Here is a 27,660-nt window from a genome sequence, read left to right as displayed (position 1 = left end):
GGTCCCCCCTTATTGCAATTCATCTGTTTTGGAGGGTGGCTCTATATTCAGAAACAAACATGGAGTTTGAAGGTTTTACTGATTGTGTTGTGCCTGCTCCAAGCCAACTTCCTTTTGCTAGAATACAAGAAGAATATTGCCAATATGAAAACACAACTAGTTCAACAAAGTTGGCAAGTCTTGAGTCAGCTTCGCTGTGCCTCTTAATCTTTGGTTCCTTCAAAAAACTGGGTATTGATAATTTTTTTTTCCACGTTTCATTGGCATTACATGATTTTTCATGACCATGGTTGGGTGTACAATTGATCGTGTTTTCATTTAGATCCAAACTACATGTAACCTTTGGTGTCAAAACAAACAGTTAATGCAATAAGTGAATCCTACTATGAGTCTGCTTCAAACATCAGGAGCCTCTCCAGTGGGAATCAAGCTGCTCACTGCAGAAACTTGAAGGGACAACAGAAAGCTCCAACTGTCCTTTCCATTCCTCGCCTGACTTCAAGGTGATGGGCCTCTCAATTGCTGCACCATCAACACAAAGCATTTGTTTGTATTCTTCATCGCCAAAATCTACCATGGATTTAGATTTCTTCTCCCATGGATTCCATACCACTGTACATGAAACCTCCAAAGGCTTAGAGAAGTGATCTAGATCAGTAACTACATGTGAAGTTAGTGACACTAGTGGGTTTGAATCAAATAGGTTACATCAAGTGGACAGTCTGAAATCAGTAGAGATGCAGCAAATAAAAGACACCACAACGGTGTAATTACTAATTAGTAGCCAATGTTAGAATTCATGCCATGATGATGATTACAATTATTACATTTAAAGTTGACCACAGAAAAGATAGCATACCAACATCTGAAAGCCCCTCCTTTCTTATGACAAAAGTCCGCTTCTTTTCATGGTCAAGGACAGCAATTACATTTGGCGAACTGAGATAAACTCGATCAACCTGCACAATAGAAAACTATTGTAAGAGCAGAGCCCTTAGCATACCCCATAATTAATGCAATCAAAAGTATTTTTGCTAATCTGAGGAAGAGAATAGTTTCTGACAGAACATGCAAGAAAGCTCCCACAACAAGTCCCTTGGGAAGAAAATGGATACTGAGGCCCTAGCAAATTGCAAATGATAAACATATTTGTAAGTTTAAAAAATCCCCCTTTAATTGGAATTTTTGGGTTAATCCATCATTTCTAAGCACACAATTCTCTAAGATATGGTTCTCCTCAGGTCAATTACTTCCCTACAACAATACTTCCAATGAACTAACTACTCATATTACTCAAAGGAATTACCTCAGATTCAAATGTAATGGCATCTCCTTGTTCGGTAAAACGTTCTCTCTGGCTGAGGTTGTCCAGATAGTCAAGTGTCTCCAACCCTTCTATCCTTACTTCACTGTAAATGTAAGTTATTTGCATAGCCATAACTACAAATGGACAAATAAAACTCTAGCAAAATCATCCACTACAATAAGTAGAAAACAGGATATAGTTTATTCAAATAAATTAAGATGATCATTAATTCCTACAATGGCTTCTTGATGTTATTATGGTTCCTGATGTGATCCAGAAAACCTCTTGTTGCTAACCTACTTAATGCAGGTAAGAGCATATTAAAAGTTTTTGTACAGGAAACTTGTATCTTTTTCCTTTTTTTTTTTGATTTTGATTGATGCAAGAAGTATTTCTTTCTATGATACCCAGATACCTATTGACATTGCATAGTGAATCATATACGAAGACATTTCAATTTTTAATGTAAATTTCGCATTCAACAGTGTCCAGCTGTATCCTTGTCATATCTGGGTAATATAGGTTTCATTTCTTGTTTCTCCACACTGACCAAAAAACCATCAGGAAAAAACATGGTTCGTCTTTTTCTTTGTTCTCTCAAACAAAGAAAATAAAAGAAGAATAACCACGGTACAAAATGTTATTATGTTTTTCCTCATATAACTTTTATCTGTTTTATGGTGCTTATTAATATAAACTTGTAACAGACTTTTCTGATCTTTACATTTACTGGTATTTGGACATAATAGGCCCAAGGTTTTGCTTTTCCTTTCTGTTTTTATCTCCCTTTTTAGCCTATTAAAGTAGGTACAAGCATCCTGTTCTGTGGCTAGTAAGGTACCTCTATATAGCAGGATTTTTTTTTCTTTTAAGTCGGATCATTTAGTGAGCTTTCCTAAATCACCTAGGAATCTTCAACCTGGCAAGAGTCACCATATTCTTATCTCCACCCTTTATTCATGGAAAAAAGAAGACTTAAAATACTTTGCCACATGGTTAAAATTGAGATTTTCTTGTGCACAAATATTACATTAAAAAGTTTAGGTATAGATGGCTAGTATCAATTTGGCAAAAAAACTCACAGGGTTGGTTATAGGGCAGATATAGATCATGATATGAAACACATGCCCAATCCAGTAGGTTCCCTATCTGATTAATGGTCTGGATTTTCCCTCTACATGGAAAAATAGGTGGTCTAATGTCAAATGTCAAATGATATGCAAGAAATAAGAACAGAGAGTTCAAACCTTGGTGTTCCAACAACAGAAGATGAAAACACAGTATGACTCTAGTCCAATAGGAACAGAGTATGCATGGTACCTTATGTCAGAGACAGAGAGATATGTATGATAAGCGAATAAGAAACTAAACGGCTTTCCACTGATGTTCCTGATTCGGGATATCATGATGAGATCACCATCTGTTGTAAGAGACACCCTAAGGCGAAACTCGTAACTGAAAAGCCCAAGGGTCATCCATTATATTCAGTGGAACATCATACCTTGACATAAAAAGAAAAGATAAACTCCAACAAACATGTAAATAAATATCTAAAGCTACATCTGCATGCAAACATTTGGGTCATGGCCAACATTAGGTAAGTGGTGTGTAAGGTATCCCTAGTACAAGCTCAGGAAAATAACCTGACTGGCCTTATGACCAACTGATAAGATTAATTTTCAGCATCAAGGGTATAGGTGAGAAGTGAGGAATGGTAGGGATTCCCAAATCCTTTCCTTGTTGTTCATGCTTATATGTTTCTGGATTATGTGACCTGTATTTTACACCGTCAGACCTTAGGTCTTTCCATTGAGAACTATCTACCAGAAGTTCTTCATGGTGGTTAAATGCCACTGTTTCCATGGTACGAGGCACTGGTTAATATATTCCAATAGAGATATTAGCCACATGCAGAAAAGACCATCAAAAGCACCAGTGAAAAGAGTGATCTATTACAAGTTGAAGGGTCTAGAAGATCTAGGGGCAGACAAAAAAGGGCATGGGTTGAAGTAGAGAAATGTTTTAAGGGGCCATAATTTAAGAATGGATATGACAATGAACAGAGCTGACAGGTGGAACGGGATTCATGTCTCATGCAGTCACCGCATGTAGTTGGAACAAGGCTAATTGGAAACGTTGATGAGGGATTTTTTGTGGGAGCTAGGAGAAGAAAAGAGGGACCATAGAGTGGATTAGGAGGTAGTAACTAGAAGCAAGAAGAAAGGAGGTCTTAGGATTGGGAATATTAGGAAAAGGAATATAGCATTAATGGGGAAGTGGCTATGGAGGTTCCCCATAGAATGGCTGGGATCTTGGAATTCTTGCAAGGACTACATGTGCTTCTCCATAGAAAAGCCATCCATAACCATCTACCAGTTTTCTCCCCGTGGATCAAGTATGATTTGAATTCATGTAACCTCATAAAACTTTGGGAACAAACTTAGGTTGGGCATTCTCCTTTTATGAATTAGTTACCTTCCTTGTATACTCTCTCTGACTTAAAAAATGAGCCCATTTCATCATTCCTAGTTCCTTCAGTTGCAACCTCTGGATTTGGGTAGAATTTGAGCTTGACAAGGCTTGTTAGGAATATAGAATTAGGTAGCACCTTGACCATTATGGCTACTCTAGAAAATGTTTTCTTGGAACCCTCAAAGGAAGATTGCAGACTTTGGACCTCCTCCCCCTCAGGATCATTCTCTTGTGCCTCATTTTTTAAAACCTTAACTCAGCCACCTGCTCCCCTTGGTATGTCTTTCCCTGTTAAAGAGGTATGGTGCAAGCCTATTCCTCATTGGGTTGAGAGTTTTTGTTGGGAAACTTTCCTAGAAAGAACCAACAAAAGTTATCTACTTCAAAGAAAGAGACCGAAGACTTGTTTATCCCCACACAGGTGCACTCTCTGCGAAACTGATGGGGAAACTGGGTAGCACCTATTAGTGTCTTGCCTTTTTGCTAAAACTGCATGGGAATGGGCTTTCTCCCTTTTTGGGTATGGTTGGAACCCCCCAATGAATGTACAAAGCCTATTTTCTCCATCTTTTCTCAGTTGGTCAGTCAAAAGAGGTAGGATCATGTGGATGTGTATTAGGGATGTTGTATGTTGGACTCTATGGGAAGAAAAAAATTCAAGAATTTTCTCAGAAAAGGAGAGAAGTATTGAGAGCTTAATAGACTTGATCCATATAAGGGTGGCACAATGGCTGAAATCCTTGGAGCTATTCACAGATTTTACCTTGGATGATCTGTTGAGAAACTGGAAAGAGATAGCAAATTCTGCCCAGATTAAGAGGGCCACAAGTCCTTGGGTCTCTCCCCCCTTTGGCTTCATAAAACTGAATTTTGATGGCAGTAGCATTGGGAATCCAGGGCAGTCAAGTATTGGGGGAGTTTAAAAGATTGAGGAGGGAGTAGAAGATCAAGACTGTAATCAGTCTTGAATCCTAAAAGGTTTTAGGTTTGCAAAACAGAAGAGAAAGTGAAAGAAATGATAGAGAATAGAAGAGAAACAAGAGAACACAAGTTGTTGAAAGGAGGGACAGATTCTTACTGATCTGCCGCCACCACTCTCTTAATATTTATAAGTTATGTTTAGTACATAATGGAAAGGACACATCTGCCCTTGGTACTTACATAATAAATAAAGTAAATAAAAACTGAAATAAATAACAACTGAATTAACAAACTGACTCAAACTGACACTACTATAACTGAAACAAATAACTACACTGCTGTCCTACGAATACAGTGGGGACCACTGCAGTGGGGCCCACATCAGTGTTCTCTACACTCCCCCTCAAGTTGGAAGTAGATATCTATCATGCCCAACTTGGATAGGTCTGTCTCTAACTTCTTCCTTGGTACAGCCTTGGTGAGGATATCCGCGAGCTGCATATTTGATGTGATGTACGGAAGACACACTTCTTGTGATGTGACCCTTTCTCGCACAAAATGTCGATCAACTTCGATATGTTTAGTTCTGTCATGCTGCACTGGGTTGTGGGCTATATTAATAGCTACCTAATTATCACAATACAACATTCAGGGCTTTTCATAGTCAATATCCAACTCTTCAATTAGTGACCTCAGCCATAAGATTTCAGCTACTCCATTAGCCATTGACCTGTATTCCGCTTCAGCACTGGAACGGGAAACAATACTCTGCTTCTTACTCCTCCAAGAGACAAGATTACTTCCCACCTGGGCACAATATCCAGAGGTAGACCTTCTGTCATCAACACTTCCAGCCCAATCGACATCTATATAGACTTCCACCCTCATGTGATTATTGTTCTTGAGCAATATACCTCTACCCGGGCATCTCTTCAAGTATGCTAATATTCTCTCTACCGCAAGAAGATGAGAAGTTCTAGGGGAGTGCATGTACTGGCTAACAACACTAACTGCATAGATGATATCTGGCCGAGTGAGGCAGAGATATAGAAGCTTTCCAACCAACCGTTGGAACATAACTTTGTCTTCAAGAGGCTCCCCACCCTCTGCACTAATCTTGTGATTTTGTTCGATAGGTGTATCGGCCGGCTTAACACCCAACTTTCCAGTTTCCGCCAACAGATCTAGAACATATTTTCTCTAAGAGATAAAAATCCCCTGCTTGGATCTAGCAACCTCAATACCCAAAAAGTACCGTAGTGCACCAAGATCTTTCACCTCAAACTCTTGATGAAGGATCTGTTTGAGGGACTCAATCTCATGACTGTCATTTCCTGTCACCACAATATCATCAACATATACCGCTAGTAGTGTCAGAGAGGACTCCACCCTCTTGATGAATAGTGTATGATCTGACTAGGCCTGTACATAACCAAACCATCCAAGGCTAATCTGAACCTATCAAACCAGGCTCTAGGTGACTGCTTCAAACCATACAATGCCTTGTTCAGTTGGCAAACCTTCTTACCTGTCTCTGTATCATAGAATCCAGGAGGCAACTGCATGTAAACCTCTTCTTGTAAGTCTCCATTCAGAAAGGCATTTTTAACATCCATCTGGAACAGGGGCCAAGAATGATTTGCTGCAAGGGATAACAAAACTCGAATGGTGGTCATCTTGGCTACTGGGGCAAAGGTTTCCAAGTAGTCTATACCATAAGTCTGAGTGAACCCCTTTGCAACCAGCCGGGCTTTGTACCTTTCAATAGAGCCATCAACATTATGCTTTACAGTGAACACCCATCTGCATCCCACCGGTTTCTTTCCTTTTGGTGGGTCAACCAATGCCCAAGTATTATTCTTCAACAGGGCATCCATTTCGACTTGCATTGCATCTTTCCATTTTGGAACTGATAAGGTTTCTTGCACTGTTCTTGAAATAGGGACATCGGCAATGGAAGTGAGATAGGACTGGTAAGATGGTGATAGATGATCATAGGATAAGAACTGTGAGATGTTGTGAGTTGTAGAAGCGGTGCAATGTCGTTTCCCTTTGCAAATGGCAATAGGGAGATCAAGGTCATCCACAGGAGGGGAAGTGGCAACAGTGAGAGGTATCTCAGTAGGCTCTGGATCTGGAGGCGCAGAAGGAACTGGAGCTGGCCGGGACTGCCAAAGACTAGGATCAACCTGCCTGCATCGCCTGTGATAGACTCTCAACTCCGGCTCCCTCTGACCACCCTCACCACTACAACCTTCATTACCCAGTGGAATAGGTAAAGGAACAACCCCATTCCTACTAACCCCACTTCCACTCTCACTGCTCTCCCCCTGAGGAAAGAAACTCAAAACAGCCCCACTCTCCCTGCTCTCCCCCTGAGGAGAAACCCCTAGGATAATAGGGTGTCTCCTCAAAGAAGGTGACATCCATGGAGACAAACCGTTTCCCTGAAACCGGATCATAGCAACAATAACCCTTTTGAGTTTGTGCATAACCAAGGAAAATGCATTTAGAGGCCTTAGGTTCAAACTTGGAATGATGAGGCCCGGGAAGCTGAACGAAGCAGGTACAACCAAAGGTTTTAAGGGGAACAATAAACAACTCCTCGTCTGGGTATAGAAGGGAAAATGGGGTTCTCATATCAAGGACCCGGGAAGGAACTCGATTAATGAGATAAACTACCGTGAGGATAGCATCACCCCAGAAGCGAATAGGTACATTGGAGGTAAACATAATGCTTTTAGCCACCTCCAAGATATGCCTATTCTTCCTTTCGGCAACGCCGTTCTGCTGTGGTGTATAAGGTAAAGTGCTCTGGTGAATAACTCCATGGCTAAGAAGGTAGGAGGTCAATGGCTGAGCAAAGTATTCCTTTGCATTATCAGATCTAAGGACTTTGATTTTGGTCCCAAACTGAGTGAGAACCATCTGATGGAAGTTTTGTGTTAGAGCAGGAATCTCATCCCGAGAACGCATAAGATAGACCCAAGAAAACCAGGTATGGTCATCAACAAACAGTAGAAAATATATGTACCCACCCATAGAAGATATATGATATGGCCCCCAAACATCAGTATGCACAATATCAAAAGAGGAATTACTCTTTTTATTACTTAAAGAATAAGAGGTTCTACAATGTTTGGCAAACTCACAACTCTCACACCTCAACTTTGATAACTCAACAGACTCAAATAAAGCAGGAAACAAACTCTTCAAAGACTTAAAAGACAAATGACCTAATCGGTTATGCCAAAGCATAACTGAACTCATAGACTGGGAAACAAAAGACTTCTTATCCACTGACTCCTCCCGACGAGAACTCTCTCCAAGCAGATGGATCCCGTTCGTCTCACGGCCAGTCCCAATCACCTTCCTCGTCTCCAAATCCTGAAAAACACATTGGTCAGGGAAAAAGGTTAATGAACAGTTCATGTGTTTGGTAATACTACTAACTGAAAGCAGGTTAGTATCAAGCTTAGGAACATGTAAGACAGAAGATAAAGAGATAGTATCTGATAGCTTGATGTCCCCCTTGCCCGAAATGGGAACAAGAGAGCCATCAGCAATGGATTCTCTATCTCGGCCAGAGGACAAGTGATAAGAAGTGAACAAAGATGGCAAGCTAGTCATATGGTCAGATGCACCTGAATCTATTACCCAGCAGTGATTAGTATTACCTGGAGCTGAAGCATGGTAAGCTGAGGCTCGAGTACCTGAATGTGCGAATGCAGATGTGGTAGGAGCTGATGGTGACTGAGATGGCTGAGCTGAACTCCCAACTTCCTTTTCCAACTGTATGAGGGCAGCCCGAACAGCAGCTAAAGTCTCCAGGGATGTGCCTGATGAGGATGTTGAATCAGTGTTCACTGCCATATGAGCATCACCCTTCTTATTTCTTAGTTTCGCTGGGACCAAGTGAGGATGTAGCTTCCAACAAGTATCTTTTGTGTGCTTGGGTTTCTTGCAATGTTCACATACCAGATCCCGTTTATCTTCCTTCTTTCGGTCCCTTTCTGAGTCACCCCCTGGCTTGGGTTTAATAGCTGTCAAGGCTGGGAAAAAGGGCTGAGGCTGCATCATGACTTTCCTCCTGGTCTCTTCACTATGCACCAGGGAGTATGCTTGAGAAAGAGTCACACTATCTCTTGTCAATATCTGTTGTCGCACAATGTCATATTCTGAATTCAAACCAACCAGAAACTCAAATACCCTATTCGTTTCGACTTGCTTTCTGTGAGTCTGTGCATCTTTGGGACTCTCCCACTCAAGGGTCCCTAGATGGTCAATTTCATGCCACAAGGATTTCAAGGTAGAGAAGTAGACAGAAACGGGCTTCTCTCCTTGTTTAAGGTTGTTCACTTCACACTTCAGTTCATAGGCTCTGACAACATTAAGGGGTTGGGAATAGGTTTCTTTCACAACATCCCATATCTCTTTGGCTGTCTTTGCCCACAAGTAATTTCGGCTGATATGTGACTGCATAGAATTACACAGCCATGCCATAACTAAATAGTTCTCTTGAACCCACTTGGTGTATGTTGGGTCCTCCTTGGAAGGTTCTTTCACATCTCCCAAGAGGTAACCCAGTTTTCTCCTTCCTCCAATAGCCATCATGGCTGATTGCGCCCACTCCAAATAATTTGACCCATCAAATCTCATAGTTGTAATCTGAAACCCGGTTTCAGATACACTACCATAACTGTGGTTTCCAAAACTACTTTCTCCCTGACCCTTAAACTCCATCTTTGATCAAGATTCAGTGGCTATAAACTGTTAGAGCAATTATACCAGAAAACAGAGTCAAACAAGTAAGTCTGAAATCTGATCCGAAACCAACACAAATCTGATCTGATCCGATCTGAAACCAACCCAAATCTGATCTGAAATCAATCACCTATCACAGTATATGCAAGAAATCAACTCAAATCTGATCTGAAATCAATTGGCATGCACAGTACCAGACAGCCTATCAATCCGAGATGCTATTTTCTGAAATCACTACTGTGGGGCCCACTACTGCGAGAGCAAAAAACTAGGGTTCCAGCTGTAGGTCTGAAGTAAGTGCTCAGCTGCACTCTCCAAGCAGTCTGCACAAGTGGGACTTGTCGTAGGGCAATATGAAACCCTAAAAACTAATCACCTTTGAAGAGGGGGGTTCGGCCCAACAGTTAAACCCTAGAAACAAACTTAAACACAGTTCGGCAAGCCAAACCCTAGAACAGACTTGAACACAGTTCGGCCCCTCTTTCTAGATAGGTCCATCCTATCTCGACTGATTGCAATCTCTGAAACTCAGTAAAAAAAAACTTATGTACTTCGGTTTACTGTCTTCTAGGGTTACTTGAACCCTAACCTTCGCTGCCTCTTCCTGATTACCAACTCTTTGCAAGCCACAACAAGTCTTCAACTACTGCAAACCTCTCCTGGTAATCTCCAAGATTCAGCCACCGAAAAACTTCTTCAAAGCTTCCAGCCCTAGCTAGTCCTCATGTGGTTGGCTGGACTAGACACACATGAGAAGCCCTAGATAGGCTCTGATACCAAGTAGAAGATCAAGACTGTAATCAGTCTTGAATCCTAAAAGGTTTTAGGTTTGCAAAACAGAAGAGAAAGTGAAAGAAATGATAGAGAATAGAAGAGAAACAAGAGAACACAAGTTGTTGAAAGGAGGGACAAATTCTTACTGATCTGCTGCCGCCACTCTCTTAATATTTATAAGTTATGTTTAGTACATAATGGAAAGGACACATCTACCCTTGGTACTTACATAATAAATAAAGTAAATAAAAACTGAAATAAATAACAACTGAATTAACAAACTGACACTACTATAACTGAAACAAATAACTACACTGCTGTCCCACGAACACAGTGGGGACCACTGCAGTGGGGGCCCACATCAGTGTTCTCTACAGAGGGGAATGTTTTAGCTTTGTACTTAGGTCCAATTGGAGAAGGTGACTCTCTCATGGTTGAGATATTTGCAGCCTTGGAAGGAATCCAAAGAGCAAGAGATTTGAACATTAGGAGGCTGATAAATCAAAGTGACTGGGAGGTGGTGGTAAGATGGTTAAAGGAAGATAAGTATGGAATGTGGGACTACAACAATGAAAGGAAAAGTTCAAGTGGCTGGTTAAGGATATTGAGATGAAATGCAGATGGGTGAAGAGATTTGCTAACTCTTTTTCTGATGGGCTAGCCAAGCAAGGGGTGAATAGGGATTCTTTTTTTGGGCTTATTCTAATATTGTATTTTTTTTCTTTGCTTGTGGGGGAGTTAAGACAGCTTACCTCCCTTTGTTTGTATGTAATCTCTTTTTAAATTAAGATCAATCTCTCTCTCTCTCTCTCTCTCTCTCTCTCTCTCTATATATATATATATATATATAGAGAGAGAGAGAGAGAGAGAGAGAGATAAATGAGAAACATTGGCTATAGGCGGATTTGTACACTAAGCATTCTGAGCATAGAAATTAAAATGCCTGGAATTTTTACTAGAACTTGCATATTGAGCTAGCTAATAGAGAGGTCTGATTGGACACTGCTTAGCTTCATCACTAATGGCTGAGATATGCACCATCAATCTGAAAACAGAGAGGAAGCTGCTGCTCAGCTCAGAGAGTGAATCGAGGCTGAAGCCAGTGGAGCAACAGCTCAGCAGATCAAGACAATCACTGATGTCCTATATTGAGAACAAAAGTTCCTAAATCCAATCGATCACTTCACACTATAATAATCAATTCAATACCTGTAAGGCCAGTACTTCAGATCTTCTTCAGATGGCTTGAGTATCAAGTCAATAGAAGACTTTCCTTTGGAATCATTGAGGTGTAAGTGTGGAGGATTATCATCAACGGTCCAAATCTTGTTTCTTACAAATCCATGTTGCTCCAATGATCCACAGTTACCAAACTTCAAAGTGAAATGCAGACCATCAGTTGGAAGTGATCAACATTGATAATGGGCCTTAATATCTATGAGTTTGCCTGGAGTTACCTGTGGAAAACAAATAGGAATTCCTCCTCGCATTGCTTTTGGTGGTTTAAAGATTGCCTACAGTAGATTAAAAATGAAAAACTGGATTGGAAAAATGATTAGGAAACAGAATAAAATGCATATGGCCATCTCTTACAAGTTTTAGAATATATGTATGTGTGTGTCCTCCTGAAGGGTCAAATGTATGTGGTGATATATTACTAGTAGCTTTTTGGTAATAGTTGTTAATGTTGTTACTACAAGCAGTTAATATATAGTAATCTCTCATTTAACCTGAAACATCCTTTTATTTTCTTGGGTTCTCTTCATATAATTCATCCTTTCTTTGTTGGGGTTTGTCTACATTCAATTGTTGAGAATAAGCCACTATTGCTTGTGGTGACAAATTCACACCCATCCAAATGATAGATCGCTTCCTAGGTTGGAAATATCTAAAAAAAATTTTCCCTTGAATTCGTTCACACATTTCAGATCGAGTTATGGTTATCATATTTTATTCCATGACATTTTTATGTAGTAGTGAGTGATAATAATTGTTTTTTCTCTTAGATTACATTGATTTTCAGTGAACTATCATTCCTTGACATTTTCTACTTGTGCACATTTAGATTAATCATATATGGCAGTAAAATCAGTAATTAAGCACCACCAGTCTACCACTAAACCTTCAATTAACAAGACTAATTGTGTCATATATGAATGCCTGAAAAAATGAAACAGTTCTCAGGTCCTGTAAACATGCCATTTATGTACATGGCCACGGGCAAATTAGTACAAAAATATGCTGGCAACCTCTTGGATAGGCCATGAGATGGGAACAGCACTAAATGGATAATCTGTTCACCCATTATAAAGGCTGTTATTGCCAAGTTTTAACTGCAGATTTCTTTCATCCATTTGACCTTTATCTTTTTCTTAATCAAAGAGCTAAAACCATACAAATCATTACTTATCCATCCAAAAGAGAAAGGTGACCCAATTATTCATCTAGTGAGTGCATAAATAGGTAGGCATAAGGGCATCAACAAGGATGAAATTTCCTACTCCATGAATAGCATAGGTAATGAGAAAGAAAAAAAAAAGAAATTACTTGTTATCTGAACTAGCATATTAGTTTTGTAATATAGATATTTAGAACTGCCAATGTAGACTTTGTAATCAATGTTTTAAAAGGCCGAGGGTATGATGTGAGGCATTCCACTACCTGGAGGCGTGAGGTGTAGTTAGGAATGTAAGAGGCGTAGGCCTCCTTAAGAGGAGGGGGACGAAGAAGGAGGGGGAGGAAGAAGAGGAACAATCTCATTTTTCTTTATTTTTAATAAAAATCTTTTATATTAAGAAGAATGAAGATGCATAACATAGCTGCAGGGGGTTTTGTCCAAGCAAGCGATTTTCCATAGGACAGTTTCAAAGCTTGAGAAGATCATCAGAAAGATATGACAGCTCCATTCAGATACTAAACAGAACATGATAGTACAATGCATCAGAACGAGAGAAGAGGAATCCAAGTATACCTTGCTACTCATGAAGAGCATTTCTTCCCCCCTCTCGTTCCTCCATGAAATGACCTGTCCTCCATGCAAGCTAACCTGGAATCCAAAGTATACAAGAGAAATATCAAGAGATAAACAGGAAAATTTCCACAACAATCTCAAGTTCTTAGACAATTTGAAACCAACCACCAAACAATGCCAAAAGGGAGTAAATGATCTAACCCGAGCAGAAGCCCCTCGTGGGGTACGAAGCAAGACCTGATCGATTCCATTCCAGTCCTTGGTAACTTCAATCGCTGCTCTCTGATCCCAGACTTCTGCGGATGGACCCATCTCAAAAATAGCAAAAGGTCATGAAAAAAAAGAAAGCATTCCTACATTGATTGACAAGGCTTGGAGACAAGATTAAGAACACCCCCTGAAACAGAAAGGAGGTAGGAGCTAATCAAGATCAACTAAGGAACCTACAGTCACCTTAACAGTTGAGAACCTGAGCTTCCCCCAACACGTTTCTTGTGAGAAATCTACTTCTCTTGAATCCGAGCCAAAATGAGAATACCACCTTTTTTTATTTTTGGTAATAGAAATAAGAATAAGAATACAAACCACACCCCCTTATTTTCACCGTTTGATTACCATAGCGCTAAAAATGGATTTATAGAAAACCACGCCACGAATGAAACTGACTCTTGAAGGAAAACGTAAGAGCAAATGGAGAGACTGATGGTAAACGTCTAAACTTCAGAACAGGGATTGCTTAAAACCTGGAGTCTACCTGAAATTCACGAAATTCCTTGAAACCCATCAGGTTTGCATCACAGCCAAATGCAGAAAACATAAAAAATGGAACCTGACTTTCATAGAACTATCCAGAAGAACACCAAAGCTTTCTATCGGAAGATAGCCCAATACCCAAAAAACAACACCTAAATGAATCCCAATAAAAAATTATATGATGACAACTAGCCAAAATATTTCTATAATTCCTCTTTACTAACTTCCCAAAATTCAAATTTTGACCAGAACCCACTTGCAGAAACCTTTCAACTGGAAGCTCCAGATCCCTAACACCACAAGGGGTAAAGGAAAGATAAAATAAATCCAACCTGAAATAGTTAAAAGCGAGCTCAAACTTTCAGAAGTCACTCACATAACTTCCCAATAAGACCCAGTTCTTGTAAAGCATTAAGAGATCCAAAGATAAACAAAACATCAAAAGATCCAAAGATAAACAAAACGTAATGGTTACTTATAAGCAAACAGAGAAACGTGGCAAAGAAGGAACAATGGTGAAGAGCAGCGTTTGCAGAGAAAGATTCAAGCACACTTATTTATAAGCAAACAGAGAAACAAAAGAAAAGATAAGGTTAGCAAGCAAAATCATCAGATGATGAAGTGGAAAGAAGGAGAAATAAATATGCTGTTAAGATTTAAATTTTCACTTTATTAATAGCCTCCAAGTGAAACTGTGAAATAAACTACAGACACGAGGCACTGTAAATGAACTTTTTAATGAGTCATGGACTCGTGGGAAGAAGCTTATAATTTCACGGGAATTGGGTTAATGTGGATGGATAGGCTCTCCTAGACTAGCATTGTAAGGTTCGTCTGGTTGGTGGAAAACGAAGAGCTTTACAAAACGTGGGTCCTCCTGTACGTGGGTTGTTCAGTTTTAGTTTGAAATTCAGGGAAAGAGATGAGATAGAGAGAGAGAGAGGCTGAGGAGAGTCGGAGACTTCAAACTCCACTCCACACAGACAACAACAAAGCTCTGTCATTGCCAATAGACATGATTTAGCGGCTGGTAGGGTCTAGTTTCACAGTGGAGTGGAGTGGTGAACGAAATGAAAACGTGGACGTTGGTCTAGTTTCACAGTAGCGATCAGACCATTTTTTATGACTCTATTCTGGGTTTCCATCACGAAATCCATGGCCCATGGGATCTGTAGGTGCAGGTATCAAACTATCAGTACAGACTCAAAATAGACGGCTGCCTGCCTCTGCACTGGTTAAAATTTTCTACGGTGGTCGGTTGGTGGCGTCGCGTGGGACGTGAATCAGGTGGTCTTCCGATGTGTACGAGCCCACGGTTTAGTTAATTTACAAACTGTACCCTTGTTTCACTATTGTATTTGTATTAACCACTCCAATCTGATAAAGTGATAATTGACTATCTCTATTTCTGTCAGTAAGCGTTCGTTAATGTTCCGTTAAAATCCGTATACGTATAATTTTTTTTAAATCCAATATTACCCTTTAACTTGGCCTGGTTCTTCTGATCATCCATGGCAATTTTTAGATTTGGGTAAAAAGATATCTATCAGGGCCCTCAGTCTACTCTGCCTTGATTTTTCTCGTCTCTCTTTTGTTCTGCTTCTTCTCTCACCGCTCCGTTCTGCCCCAGGCCCAAATCTACTCTCAAATCTAAGAAATTGTGTGAAATCGAGTGCCGAGAGATCTAAGGGTTAAACATTGAGCTTGTGGAGACAGATTTCTTAATTTTCGAGTAGCTTGGTTTCCTGCTTCTGTGATTGGGAAACATCTGGTTCGATAGATGTTGAGTGTGGTCTTCCACATCTTTCAAGATCATGTTCAGTTGTTCCTGATGTGTTGCACAGGCGCACAGCGTCGTCGGCATCACCGTTTTTAATTGTATAACTCGAGGGACAATTCTCGAATTTTCTTATCTTTCTCATCCTCACTGATTAAAATCCTTTCCGATAACCGCCATGGCCAGGACTCGTTAACTTGTGACTATGCTCTGCTCTTTTACAAATTTGGTAACAACTCACTTCACTCCATCTCATAGAGCTAGCTTTTAACATTGCATTACATCCTTCCCTAGTTACAGGTGGTGGATGAAATTCTTTCTTTTCTGTATACATATTTCTTAAACAAAATCTTGAACAATGATGGCGTTATTTAGTCGTGAACGCGGATTATGACGAATGCGAACAGTGAAACATAAATCAACATATGGTTCCAAGGCATCTGCATTGGCAAGTAATGTTTGAACTGATTGTTCTTCAAGCTTGTCATTGTCACATGTAACATAAATCAACATTTTTAGAGAGGTCACCATCTGTTGTTTGATGTTCGTTGAAGGTTTCAACTTGCAAGTCTCTATTGCTTTCACGGTCCAAGGATTTATCTTTTGTTGGAATGAATCTGATTTAAACTTTCAAAGATAACACATACCAATAAACTGCAACTTATCGAACCAGACGTTTCATAGAGAAACACAAACTAGAGTTCATAGCACCGGAGCTGTATGAAGAGGAGTCCTCTCTCTCTCTCTCTTTGTACACACTCCCTCCCTCTCCCCCTTTTTTTTTCTTGTTTTATTTTGAAAATTTGAAAGAAGATAAAGGGTAAAATAGTATTTTCCATCTTTTTTAGTTAAATAAAGTAGGGGGGATTTAAGACAATAGTTATATAATAAGGACAGTGTGCCAATTAACTAAACAGTAGGGATAGTTTAAGAAATTTATCCTAATATTTATTTATTTTTAGGGTAAATTACAAAAACATCTCCTAAATTTTTTACAATCATAAAAATCTCTCCTATAATTTTATTTTAGTAAAAACCTCTCCTTTATATTTGATAAAATTAACAAATACTTCACTTCTATCAATGATCAAGACGAAAAACGTTAAAAAGATTATCATTTTTTCAAAATACCTAATTTACTATTTCTCCAACATTATTCATTTTCTTCCTCGTTCAAACTCAGAAGCAGAGGCAGTGGTAACACCCCTCTAAATCCGATCTCTTTCTCTTCTCTCATTTTCTTCAGCTTCTTGTTCTTTTCCGTTCTTCTTCTTCTTCTGGCATTGTCCTCTTCCATCACCCCTGTTTTCTACCATAGAGAGGGGAAGAAAGGATGCCCTTGGTTTTGATCTAAAAATGATTACACAAGAAATTAATAATTTGAAAATAATAAATAGAAGTTCTGAAGAAAACAAGATGATAATCGTGGAGTTAGTATTTGGGAGGACTTCGGATCCGGAATCTCGTTCGTGTTTGTGGAATCGTGGATTCGGAGAGACTTTTGAGTTAAGGTTAAAGAAGGAATTTGGATTTCACGGATTTGCTTTTCAGTTTTGACGACTGAGGAGTTTTCTCAATCGAGAAACATGTTAAGCCATGTAGTAGTCATTACTCATCAGTCAAAAAGAAAAAAACACAATTTGAAAACCAAGGGCACCCTATGCCTATGCCTATGTGGTGTGTGGTAAGCAATTTCATCTTGTTCTCTGTTCGAACCCAAAAAGCGATCCAAAAATGGATGCTGACAGGGGAAGGAGGAAGAACAAGAAGAAAAGAGATGGAGAAGAAAGAGAGGAAGCGCAGACGGGGGAGAAAGATGGTGGGAGAAGGTGGATCGATGCTGAGTTCTAATCCGCTGGGACAGAGAAAGGGAACAAGAGGCTGAAGAAGATGAGAGATTAGAAAAGAGGAAGAGATCGGATTTAGAGGGGTGCCGCCGTTGCCTTTGCTTTTGGGTTCGAACAGGGAAGAAGATGAACAGTGTTCAAGAAAGAGTAAAATAGGTATTCTGAAAAAAATGATCTTGGTCATTGACGAAGAGAAGTATTTGTTAATTTTGTCAAAAATAGAGGGGAGGTATTGATTGTGTAGCCCATCAATCCAAAAATCACACGTTTGTTTTTTCCCTTAGGTTGTGTTTGGTTGCAATTCAAATTTATTTGCACTAGTACAAATGCATGGGAGTGCAAATGTAAAAAATGCAATTTATTGTTTAATTTTGTTTTGGATTTTACTTTGTTTTGCTTTATGTCTTAATTTATTTCATTTGTACTAAAATCAAACAAAATAAACTAAAATTTGAAACAAAAATAGGTTACAATACACACTCAAATAATTTGTATTGTCATGGTTTTGCATCAGTGTAAATTTATTTGCATTCAATAAAAACTAGGGGTGATCATGGGCCGGGCTTTGCACTTATGATAAGGGCTATAGCTTAGGCCCAGACTCAAGCCGGCCCAAGGTTTTGGGCCTGAAACATAAGCCCTAGCCCAAGTCTACATGGGCCTGGGCTGAGTCGGGCCTAGGTCTAGGCCAATGTCTTTCATATATATAAAACATTACATATCTATAATATTTTTATATTAAATGACATAACATGCATATAAATTTATTTTATACATTATAATATGAAATATTAAATATAATATAAATTATACATGTCAATGCTATAATATTTATATATAAAATATATAATGTAATGTAAAATAATTTGTATGCATATGTATACGTTATACACAAAATGTGTAAGTTTAAATATATGCGGACTGAGTTTGAAGTGTTAAGCCCAAGCTTGAAACTAAAATTTGTGGGCCTGATGTGGGCCCGGGCCCGGACTGGGCCTGAACACAAAACCCAAGCCTAAGCCTGGAATTTCCGGACTGGGCTGAAAATGATCACCCCTAATAAGAACTAATCCATGTTTTAATACAAAATTTTAGGTTTTGAGCTATAAAAATTCCAACTAAATTTTTTAACACTTTTTTTGTCAGGATGAATGAAAAAGAAAGCGAAATTGTCCCATGAGGTTAAAATTTGCTAAAAGAAGGAAAAGATTAAACATGTTACCACACCTAGGGCTGCCAACAACTTGGATTTGATAAGACCATATAGAAGGATCTTAATTTGTATGAAAAATGCAAATTTTGCAATAGAATAATATCAGTAAGTCATTAGATATACCAAAAGTCATAGAGTCGACCGGCAATGCTTTGGCAAAAATTACTATGGTTATGTTTGGTTTCAATGCAAATAAATTTGCATTGAATCTAAACCATGGCAGTGCAAATGATTTGAGTGTAAAATTCTAATGTATTTTTGTTTTAATTTTTAGCTTATTTGGTTTGATCGCAATACAAATGAAGTAAATTAAGACAAAGTAGAATAAAGTAAAATCCAAAACAAAATTAAACAAGAATTTGCATTTTTTATATTTGCACTCCCATGTATTTGTATTAGTGCAAATAAAATTACACAGCAACCAAACACAACCTATATGAAAATTTGAAAATTGTTTCTACTCGATTTGTTGCACATTACTGGCATCTCATATTAAGTCCATTCTTGATACTTTTTGTAGCTAGTCGGGCCAACAAGTTATGAAAAATCTTAGTATTTATTTTAGCAAGAATGTACATCGCCAAGGCAGATAAAGGTCTACACATTATTTTGGACCGAAGCCTATGAATTAGAGTGAAGTGTATCTTGTTGTAATTTTCATGATACCCAGAGTTGCAAGGATGATTTTACAAGGACTTTGAAAAACTCAAATCTCATATAGAGGGATCAAAGAGTGATTTGCTTTCTCATTCTGGATGAACAGTTCTAACATAAAGCACAGATACTTCACACCCTGTTGTTATGTCTACAAAGTTATTTCCTCAGAGCTATTGTGATAAACTTATCTCATTGACAAAAAAAGTTTTTGTGGGACTATAAGAAAGATACTCATCAGGTTTATTTGAAGTATTGGGATTTTTTTTGTCCATCCAAATGTTTAGGTGATCTTAAGTTCAAGGACTTTCAGCCATTAAATCAGGCTTTATTGTTTGAGTTATGTTGGAGATTCTTGACATGTTCTTAATAATTATGGGTTAAAAAAGTTTCTTCTAAATATATCTACACACTTCTGATAATTAGTAAATGTGCATGTGCGTCACACGTGATTATATTTCTTAATTTATCATTTTAACTACAAAATAATATTGATTCAAAACATTGAAAATTCAAGATGTCTTTAAACCCATAATTTTTTTTAAAGCTTCAATTCATAGTATTTAGGGATGGAAATGAGTCGAGCTTTTCACAAGTTATTTGAATTCATCTTGTGAAAAGATCGATTCGACTTGATTTTAATCGAGCTTCAAGTTGAGCTTGATCCTAGTGAAGCTCAACTCATGAGACTCGCAAGCCTAATATATAATTTTTATTATATGTATAATATTAGTATTACATATAATAGTTTTTATTTTTTATGTATAATAATAAATACTTTTTATATGCTTAATTTTTATTTTTTATAGGAAGCTTGGCTTATAGTCAAGCTCAAGCTAAGCCAAGGTTGAACTTGTGAACTTTTGAGTCGAGTCGAATTCAATGTCAAGTCTCTAGTTCAAATCGAGTTCGAGCCTAACATTGTTTTGGCAAGCTGAGCTCAAATATCTAGTCATTCAACTTGGCTCGACTCGAATCCACCCCTATTATTTACTAATGGCAGAGAGAGAGAGAGAGAAGCATGCATCTAATTGTGAGAAATGCCATACATCTATATATTTATCAATGTATTATTCATTTAAAATTTAATAAATGAATGTTATTAAACCAAAAACAAAAAAGAAAGAACAAAAATGTTCTCAAAGGCTCTTTTAAACTTAACACATGGATATTAGATCTCTTAATTTAATTTGATTTATTAACTTTTTTATTTTTTAAACTAATCCTATGTTTTATGAGACTGCATCAGTCTAAGGGTGGATATGTTAATTTATAGCCATCATAAAAAAGAAAAACAAAGTGTAGGTTATCAATATTAAGGCATACTTTGATATGTTTGATATGTATAACAATATGAGAGAACCAATGGAGAAACTTTCCAACCAAGCTTATAAAAGTAAATACATTTTCAACTATTTTGTAAGCTTTTTTATTGTATTTTATTTGTTTATTACATATAAATCAATTTGTTGTGGATTATAAGGCTCTTTTTTCTATTAGCAATTTTTCTAGTTTTCTAGGGTCCATTACAAATCTTAGTACTTGAATTTATTGTCATTTACATTTTATTTTCTAGAGTTCAATGATTCATTAATTAGAGGATCACAAGGGAGTGATGCATCTCAGCAAATGTACACCAACTCAATGTCTTCTAATGAGGTTTTAGTTGGGACTAACATAAGACAACCTTGTCATTATATTCATAATTTTAGTAATTAAAATATTAGATATTAGTGTATATATAATTAAATTATTAATATTTATAATGAAATAACAAATTAAAATTATAGTTGGTTTTGGATGCTCTATACTCTAGATTTGTGTATGCAATGATTAAATAAAAATTTGAGAAATTTTCACTTTGGAAGTGTGTCAATATATATGATTTTATTTTTAAAATGAAAACAACTTTTTTTGTTAGTTTTCAAGAGATATAAACTCGAAACATCAACAACCCCTTCTTGACCATTCTTATGATGAATGGTGAAACTTTGGAGTTCAACTATGAATATTTTTGCCAAATTTCAAGAGCTTTGAGAAATTTTGTTAATTCATGCTTCATTGGAATTTGAGCCTGAATTACTCCTGTAGCGGGCTGATATAGCAGTTTGGAGAGAGGGGTGTCTAACACCTTCCCTCTCCCAACCTTTGGAATCCAAAACCTTTTGATTCAGTGCCCTTTCCCATGGAGGACAGAGTCACTATCAAAGAGCTAAAGTTAAACTTTCAAGTTTGAAAATGAGGGTCAATTTCTTCTAAAAAATGCGTGACGAATCTATCTCTTTGATCCGACCATGAGCTTCCCGGAGTTCATAGTGGCAATTAGACTATTATCCTTCATAGATTTCTACTATAGTCATATACTATTTTGAACAATTATTTACCTCAATAGTATTGAAAAATTGGGGTCATGGAAATTTGGAGGAGAAGCTCTAAGTTGTAATTAAAGACATTGTCCTTAGAACGTTATTTGTCCCCACTTAGATTATTGAGTTTGTTGTTGGATTACTGACAAATTTGTTCCCGAGATACAACAAAGCCCTGGGTAAGAAACTACAACCATCAAAGTTGAAAATTCTTCGAACAAAACCTTTTGTGAGATAGTAGCAGATCAAACTCATAGAGACAAGTGTGTTTGTGGTGAGAAATCAGTGAAAACTTGTTTGTAATATGACTTGATTTACATCATTTTTATAAGTTCTAGAGAGTCATAATGAAGAGGGGTGTGCCCATCTGAAGAGACTTTTTATATAGTCATGAATTCAAATTCAGTGATTGTTCACAGAATGTTAATGCTTAAAGATTGTTAATGTTTGAATGTCTCTTGATCACACTCGATTAAGTCATGACCATTGGATTAAATTAAAATGTCAACGATCATGATTCAACATCCCATACTCAAACACACCCTTATGTGCAATTAAATTAGATGTGTTTTTTCGAGTGTCTATTTATAAATCATGAGTCTATAGTCCATGATTTACAATTTCGCAAAGTCCACATGTTCTCTGTCATTTTCTATAGATTCATAACATTGTTTATTTTCAAATTCCACTGTCTATGATTTGCGATTTTGCAAAGTCCACAAGTTCTCTATCATATTTTATGGATTTAGAACATAGTTTATTTTCAAAGAACTTAACATGTCTAGAAGTTTATAGGCCTTATTATGTTCTGCATATCCAACAAACATGATTTTCCTTGCCCTAAGTCCTAACTTAGTTCTTTTAGGATTCGAAACTCTGTAATATGTTAGACACCCTCACACTTTTAAATATGATAAATTAAGCTTTCTCCCTTTCCATAATTCATATAGACATTTATTATTGGTCCTAAAGACTATTTTGTTATGTAAATGACAAAGTTAGGAATGCTTCCCTCCACAGGTTCAAGGGTGCATTATTATTCATTAGCATGCAATTTATCATTTCTATAAGTGTCTTATTTTTCCTCTTCGTTGAGCCATTTTGTTGAGGGGTACAAGGAGGAATAGAACATTGATGTATTATTCCAAATTCTTTGCAAAATGAATTAAATTCATTCTTAAAGTACTCAACACCCCTATCACTTCTAAGGACTTTCATTAGGAAGACATGGGTGCATTTTTAGAAGTCATTAATGAAAGTAATGAAATATCTTTAAACTTCTCTAGTTAATACACCACTAAACTCACAAATGTCGGAATGAATTAATTCCAAAAGTTGAGAATTTCTCTCAACACTTGGGAAAGGTTTCTTAGCCATTTTATATTTTATACATACCTCGCATTTATCATGCATCTATTTTGTTAGTGTAGGTAATCAAGCCAAGTTTATTCATGTTCTTAGGTGTGTTAATTTACCATGTCATAAAAGAGAATCAACAATGTAAGCATGACTTTTTCTTCATTAATGCTCAACTTGAACATTTCATTACAACCATATCCCTTTCCAACAAACATCTCACTCTTAGATAGGATTAGTTTGTTGAATTCGAAAACAACTTTGAATCCCCTCTTGCAGACAATATTCACTGAGACCAAGTTTTTTCATATATTAGGAACATGCATAATGTTCAAGAGAGTTAGTGCCTTTTCGGAGGTGAAGTTCAATTCCACGCTACCATTTCCAACAATCTTGGCACAAGTTTGGTTTCTCATCTGTACCTCATGACCATTAATCACTTTTTCATGTTTTAAGAAAAGACTTGTCCCTAAATTCATAGACTATGGTGCCTGAATCAAACCACCACCCAAAAGATGTTTATGCCATGTTCAATTCAGTGACCATTACCATTAGTTGGTCTTCTATCATATTTGCGAATTTGTTTCCACTTTTCTGATGTTGGATGACTCAGGAATAGTGCCCCTTCTTTTCACAAACATAGTAGAATACCTTCTTATTGTTACTCTTCTTAAAGATCCCATCATTTTTCTTCACTTATAATGTAGGAGCAATCTTTCTTAACCCATTTCGACAAAGTTAACTTTGGAGTTTAGCATACTAGCCAGGGTTTTATCCCTATTGTCTCTAATTCGAGACTCTTCTTCAATGTGAAGGTGTTGCTGAATTTTCTCTAAGGTAAATTCTTCTGTCTTGTGTAGAAGATTCTTCTTGTTTAGGGACTGAATTTTGTTGACTATCACTTGTAATTCGTGAACTTGCTTTAGTATGTGCTTATGGTCATTCATGGTGAAGTCAAAGTATTCCACAATGAGATACTTATTTGTATCTTGTGCTTGAATTCCTAAGCCTTCTAAATATCTTTAGGATATAAGAGTTCTTTGTAAAAGTTGTAGAGTTGGTCTGATAAGGCATTCAGTATGTGTCCTTGGCATATTAGTGAATCCTCTCGTTTTACTCTTTTTCTCTTCAGTTTTTTTTTTTTTTTTGTCTTTGTTAGTAGGTTCAAAAAGAGGTTGTATATTTGGATCCAGGAGATAGTAAAACTTCAACGTGGTCAGGAAGAAGATCATCTTGTCTTTTTATTGGCTAAAATTGGCTCCATCAAACCGGTCAAGACGAACAAGATCTTGGATTATCATCTTGATCAAAGTCATGTTGGCTTCCTTCTTTAAAGCAAAAAATAACATTATAAAATTATTGAAAAATTGAGGTCACGGAAATTTGAAGGAGAAGCTCTGAGGTGTATCTAAAGACATTGTCTTAAGAACATTATTTTCCTCAACTCAGATTACTAAGTTTTCTATTGGGTTACTGGCAAATTCGTTCCTACGATATAACAAAGCCATGGGTGAGAAACTGCAATCAATAAAGTAGAAGATTCTCTAAAGAAACATTCTCTGTATGGAATTCATCATCTTGGTTTACATCCTTCTTATAAGTTTTGGATAGTCATCATGAGGGGGGGTGTATCTGCCTAAAGAGGCTCTTTTTATAGTCAAGAATTCAAACTTTGTAACTATTCATAGAATGTTAATGGTTAAAGATTGTTAATGTTTGAATGATGTCTTTTTATCACACCCAATCAAGTCATGACCATTGGATTAATTTAAAATGTCATAGTCACTTCACACAAACCATATGAGTGCACGTGAAGTATGAGCAAAGTGTATCCCTAAAGTGCCTCATTGCACCACACACAACAAGTCTTTGTACTCTCCTCTCTATGATTCTAAGGAGTGTAAACAAGCTCCTACTTAAAAAACTCAAGTCAAATTTAGCAATTTTTCAATGTGGGACAAGTCTTAAAAGAAGAGAAACCAGTTAAAATAAAGGGTTTTGGTGGGAACTTTAAAACCATTTTCAAGGTTCATGTGTAGGTGTGCTCAAAGATGTAATTTATCAATAAAACACACCCATTGGATATAATCCCTAATGAGATTAAAAATCCAACAAATATTTTCTAAACTAGGCAATTTTCTGGACTTCCAACAATTGTGTCTACAAGAGAAAATGATGCTCTATGTTGTATACTAGAAGCTGAAGAAATTTATGTTGCATTATTCAATATCGGCCTATATAAAGCTTCTAGATCCGACGGGATTCAGGTGGCAGTATTTCAAAAGGTATGATGATTCATGATTTGTCCCAAGTTGGTCAAATTGATCCAAGATTGGTTCAAGGTGGTCAGCTGATGCTCTTCATGAGCCATGGAGCGGGCCCAATTGTGTCCTAACTGATTCATGTCAAGACGTAGGTCCTTTGAAAGTAGCTCATCTCATTGATCAATCTACTCATATTTGGAATCAGTTGGGAGGTTTGGCATAAGACATCCCATGGAGGTTTTACTTGTTCCTTAGCCATGTAGCTCATCAGAGAAGATATTACCTCTACCTCAGGGTCCATATATATCAATCATGAGATGAAGTAATAGCACCTCTGGTCAGTTCTCAGCTTAACACCAACTTTGAAACTAATCCTGTGGAAATATTTCAATAAAGTCTTCCTATGGCTTTGCTTTTGTATAGAAAGGGTCTTCACATTGATATGCAAACAAGATGAAAATATCATGCATGCACTTTTTTATTGTCCAACTCTCCTTCTAATATGGTTGGACATTGTAAGGACATTATTCATTTTTGGTCTAATTTGTCACCAAGCCAAACTAAAATTTGGGATGATCATTTTAAGCCCAACCATCAAATTTCCAAGCTTAAGTCGCCCACTTGCCATCAACCCATCTCACAATGTACATATATTTATATCATAAAATATAATATCATATTTAGTATAATATATTGAAATTTATACTTTTGGAAGCCCCACCAAGGCTCAAACAAATATTTCAACCCTGGAGATTAGGTTGGGTTGGATGTGAGTCCAATATACCCCATACAGGTGCTAACTCCGGCATGATCCATGATCACCCCTACTAGAAAACACAAGTATAAATTAGTTACCAACTAGCAATGTAAAGGTTGTGTTTGGTATTATTGTTGTTTCTATTAGAAAGGTTTTAGGGTTATCAATATATTTTTTGAGAAATTATTTTATTTCATCGCATCAGATAACCACTTCCACTAAAAAATGTATGCATTGGTATTGGTATTCATAATAGCAACATCAAATTTAGCGTTCCATGAAGAAGTAGTAGTGGTATTGGCATTTAATACTAAAAATAGGAATTTTTTTATGTAAATTGTGGCCTATTTTATCTATCAAAAAATTGTATTGATAAACCTCAAACATTTCCAATAGAAACAAAAATGGTACCAAACACAACCAAAATCTTTTGGTTTGTTTTATTTGGATTTTTTGATAGGTTTTATTAGAATCTGATGAAGTGATTTAGCAGGCAAAGTAGATCAAAGGGAACAATAATTATTTGTAAATTTGTGTTGTTAAAATTTTAAGGGTAAAAGACTTAAACATACCCTAAGTTTTCATTAAATAAGTTAAACATACCTTGAGTTTTTTTATTGGAGTTAAATATACCTTGTAGGTTGACGCCACTAGACTTAAACATACGCTAGCTACCATCACATGTGAACTCATTTAATTTTTTTTAAATCCTATTTTGCCCTTTTAACAGACGAGAGCTTTGGTCATCTATTCATCAGCATGGAGAGAAGGGAGTTTGTCTCCTTCTCCCGTTATCCATGCCCAAGAAGAAAGAAGATGCGAAGTAGAGAACTCCAAAGATGAGAGGCGTCGCACACAAATAGGGTCTCTCAAGAAGAAAGCCATAGATTGTTCCATAAGTTCATCCAAAAAAAATGAGGAAAATGGAAATTTGATTAAGAGTTTTTTCTGTTTCAATCGATGATATCAGGATGCAAAATAGTAGACTATTGTCCATGAATTATGTCAAAATTTCTTATCCAAGGACTGTTAGCACATGGGCATAACAACTATCATACTTTGTTGAAAGTAAGGGAGTTTTAACTTTGAGAAAACAATATAAATGTGGGAAGAAATGCTTCGTTCCAGAAGAGAATATGGAATAGATACATATTGGAGGAATTTTTAAATTTGAAGAGTATGTTGAGGAAGTTTTGCAAGATTACTCTCAAGGTTAGCATGGAATTGATAAAGGAGGGAGGCATGAAAACCTAGGGTGTGATAGTCAGGGTATGCTTAAGTCAATTTATGAAAACCTAGCTAGGTATGTTCAAGTCTTTTACCCAATTTTTGAACTTTTTGATTGCAATAAACTGAACTACTAAATTTTAGGTTTATTCTAAAAGTAAAACCCACCATATGATGGAAACTACAAGTAAATTTACTTTGTTAGAAAGCACAATTCATTTTGTATTATTTTTGCTTT

The 27,660-nt window shown here is 37.1% G+C and overlaps 2 protein-coding genes across 5 annotated transcripts; both read right to left on the bottom strand.

Annotated features, from left to right (window-relative positions):
- Positions 1-180: 180 nt before the first annotated feature.
- LOC148845816 (putative glucose-6-phosphate 1-epimerase) lies at positions 181-15,340 on the bottom strand. Of its 3 annotated transcripts, XM_088955149.1 has the most exons (9): positions 13,662-14,607; positions 13,410-13,504; positions 13,209-13,283; positions 11,695-11,751; positions 11,447-11,610; positions 2,627-2,761; positions 1,307-1,409; positions 860-959; positions 181-612 (listed from the first exon to the last, which is right to left on the bottom strand). In XM_088955149.1, the coding sequence occupies exons 3-9, from the start codon at positions 13,227-13,229 to the stop codon at positions 404-406; spliced, it is 789 nt and encodes a 262-aa protein (XP_088811275.1). In that variant the 5' UTR covers positions 13,230-13,283; positions 13,410-13,504; positions 13,662-14,607; the 3' UTR covers positions 181-403. The 3 variants fall into 3 exon arrangements, with proteins under 3 accessions (XP_088811275.1, XP_088811273.1, XP_088811274.1); XM_088955147.1 differs by having other exon boundaries at positions 13,410-15,340; XM_088955148.1 differs by lacking the exon at positions 2,627-2,761 and having other exon boundaries at positions 13,410-15,284.
- Positions 7,787-9,586, bottom strand: LOC148845817 (uncharacterized). Of its 2 annotated transcripts, none has more exons than XM_088955145.1 (2): positions 8,377-9,586; positions 7,787-8,086 (listed from the first exon to the last, which is right to left on the bottom strand). In XM_088955145.1, exons 1-2 carry the CDS (start codon positions 9,440-9,442, stop codon positions 8,049-8,051), a joined length of 1,104 nt encoding a protein of 367 aa, XP_088811271.1. In that variant the 5' UTR covers positions 9,443-9,586; the 3' UTR covers positions 7,787-8,048. The 2 variants fall into 2 exon arrangements, with proteins under 2 accessions (XP_088811271.1, XP_088811272.1); XM_088955146.1 differs by having other exon boundaries at positions 8,413-9,586.
- Positions 15,341-27,660: the final 12,320 nt, after the last annotated feature.

Source organism: Nelumbo lutea, chromosome 7 (assembly GCF_056320005.1).
Source record: "Nelumbo lutea isolate HS-2025 chromosome 7, American lotus-T2T, whole genome shotgun sequence".
In the NCBI taxonomy this organism is placed as follows: Eukaryota; Viridiplantae; Streptophyta; class Magnoliopsida; order Proteales; family Nelumbonaceae; genus Nelumbo; species Nelumbo lutea.
This window is presented reverse-complemented; position numbering and strand designations above follow the sequence as displayed.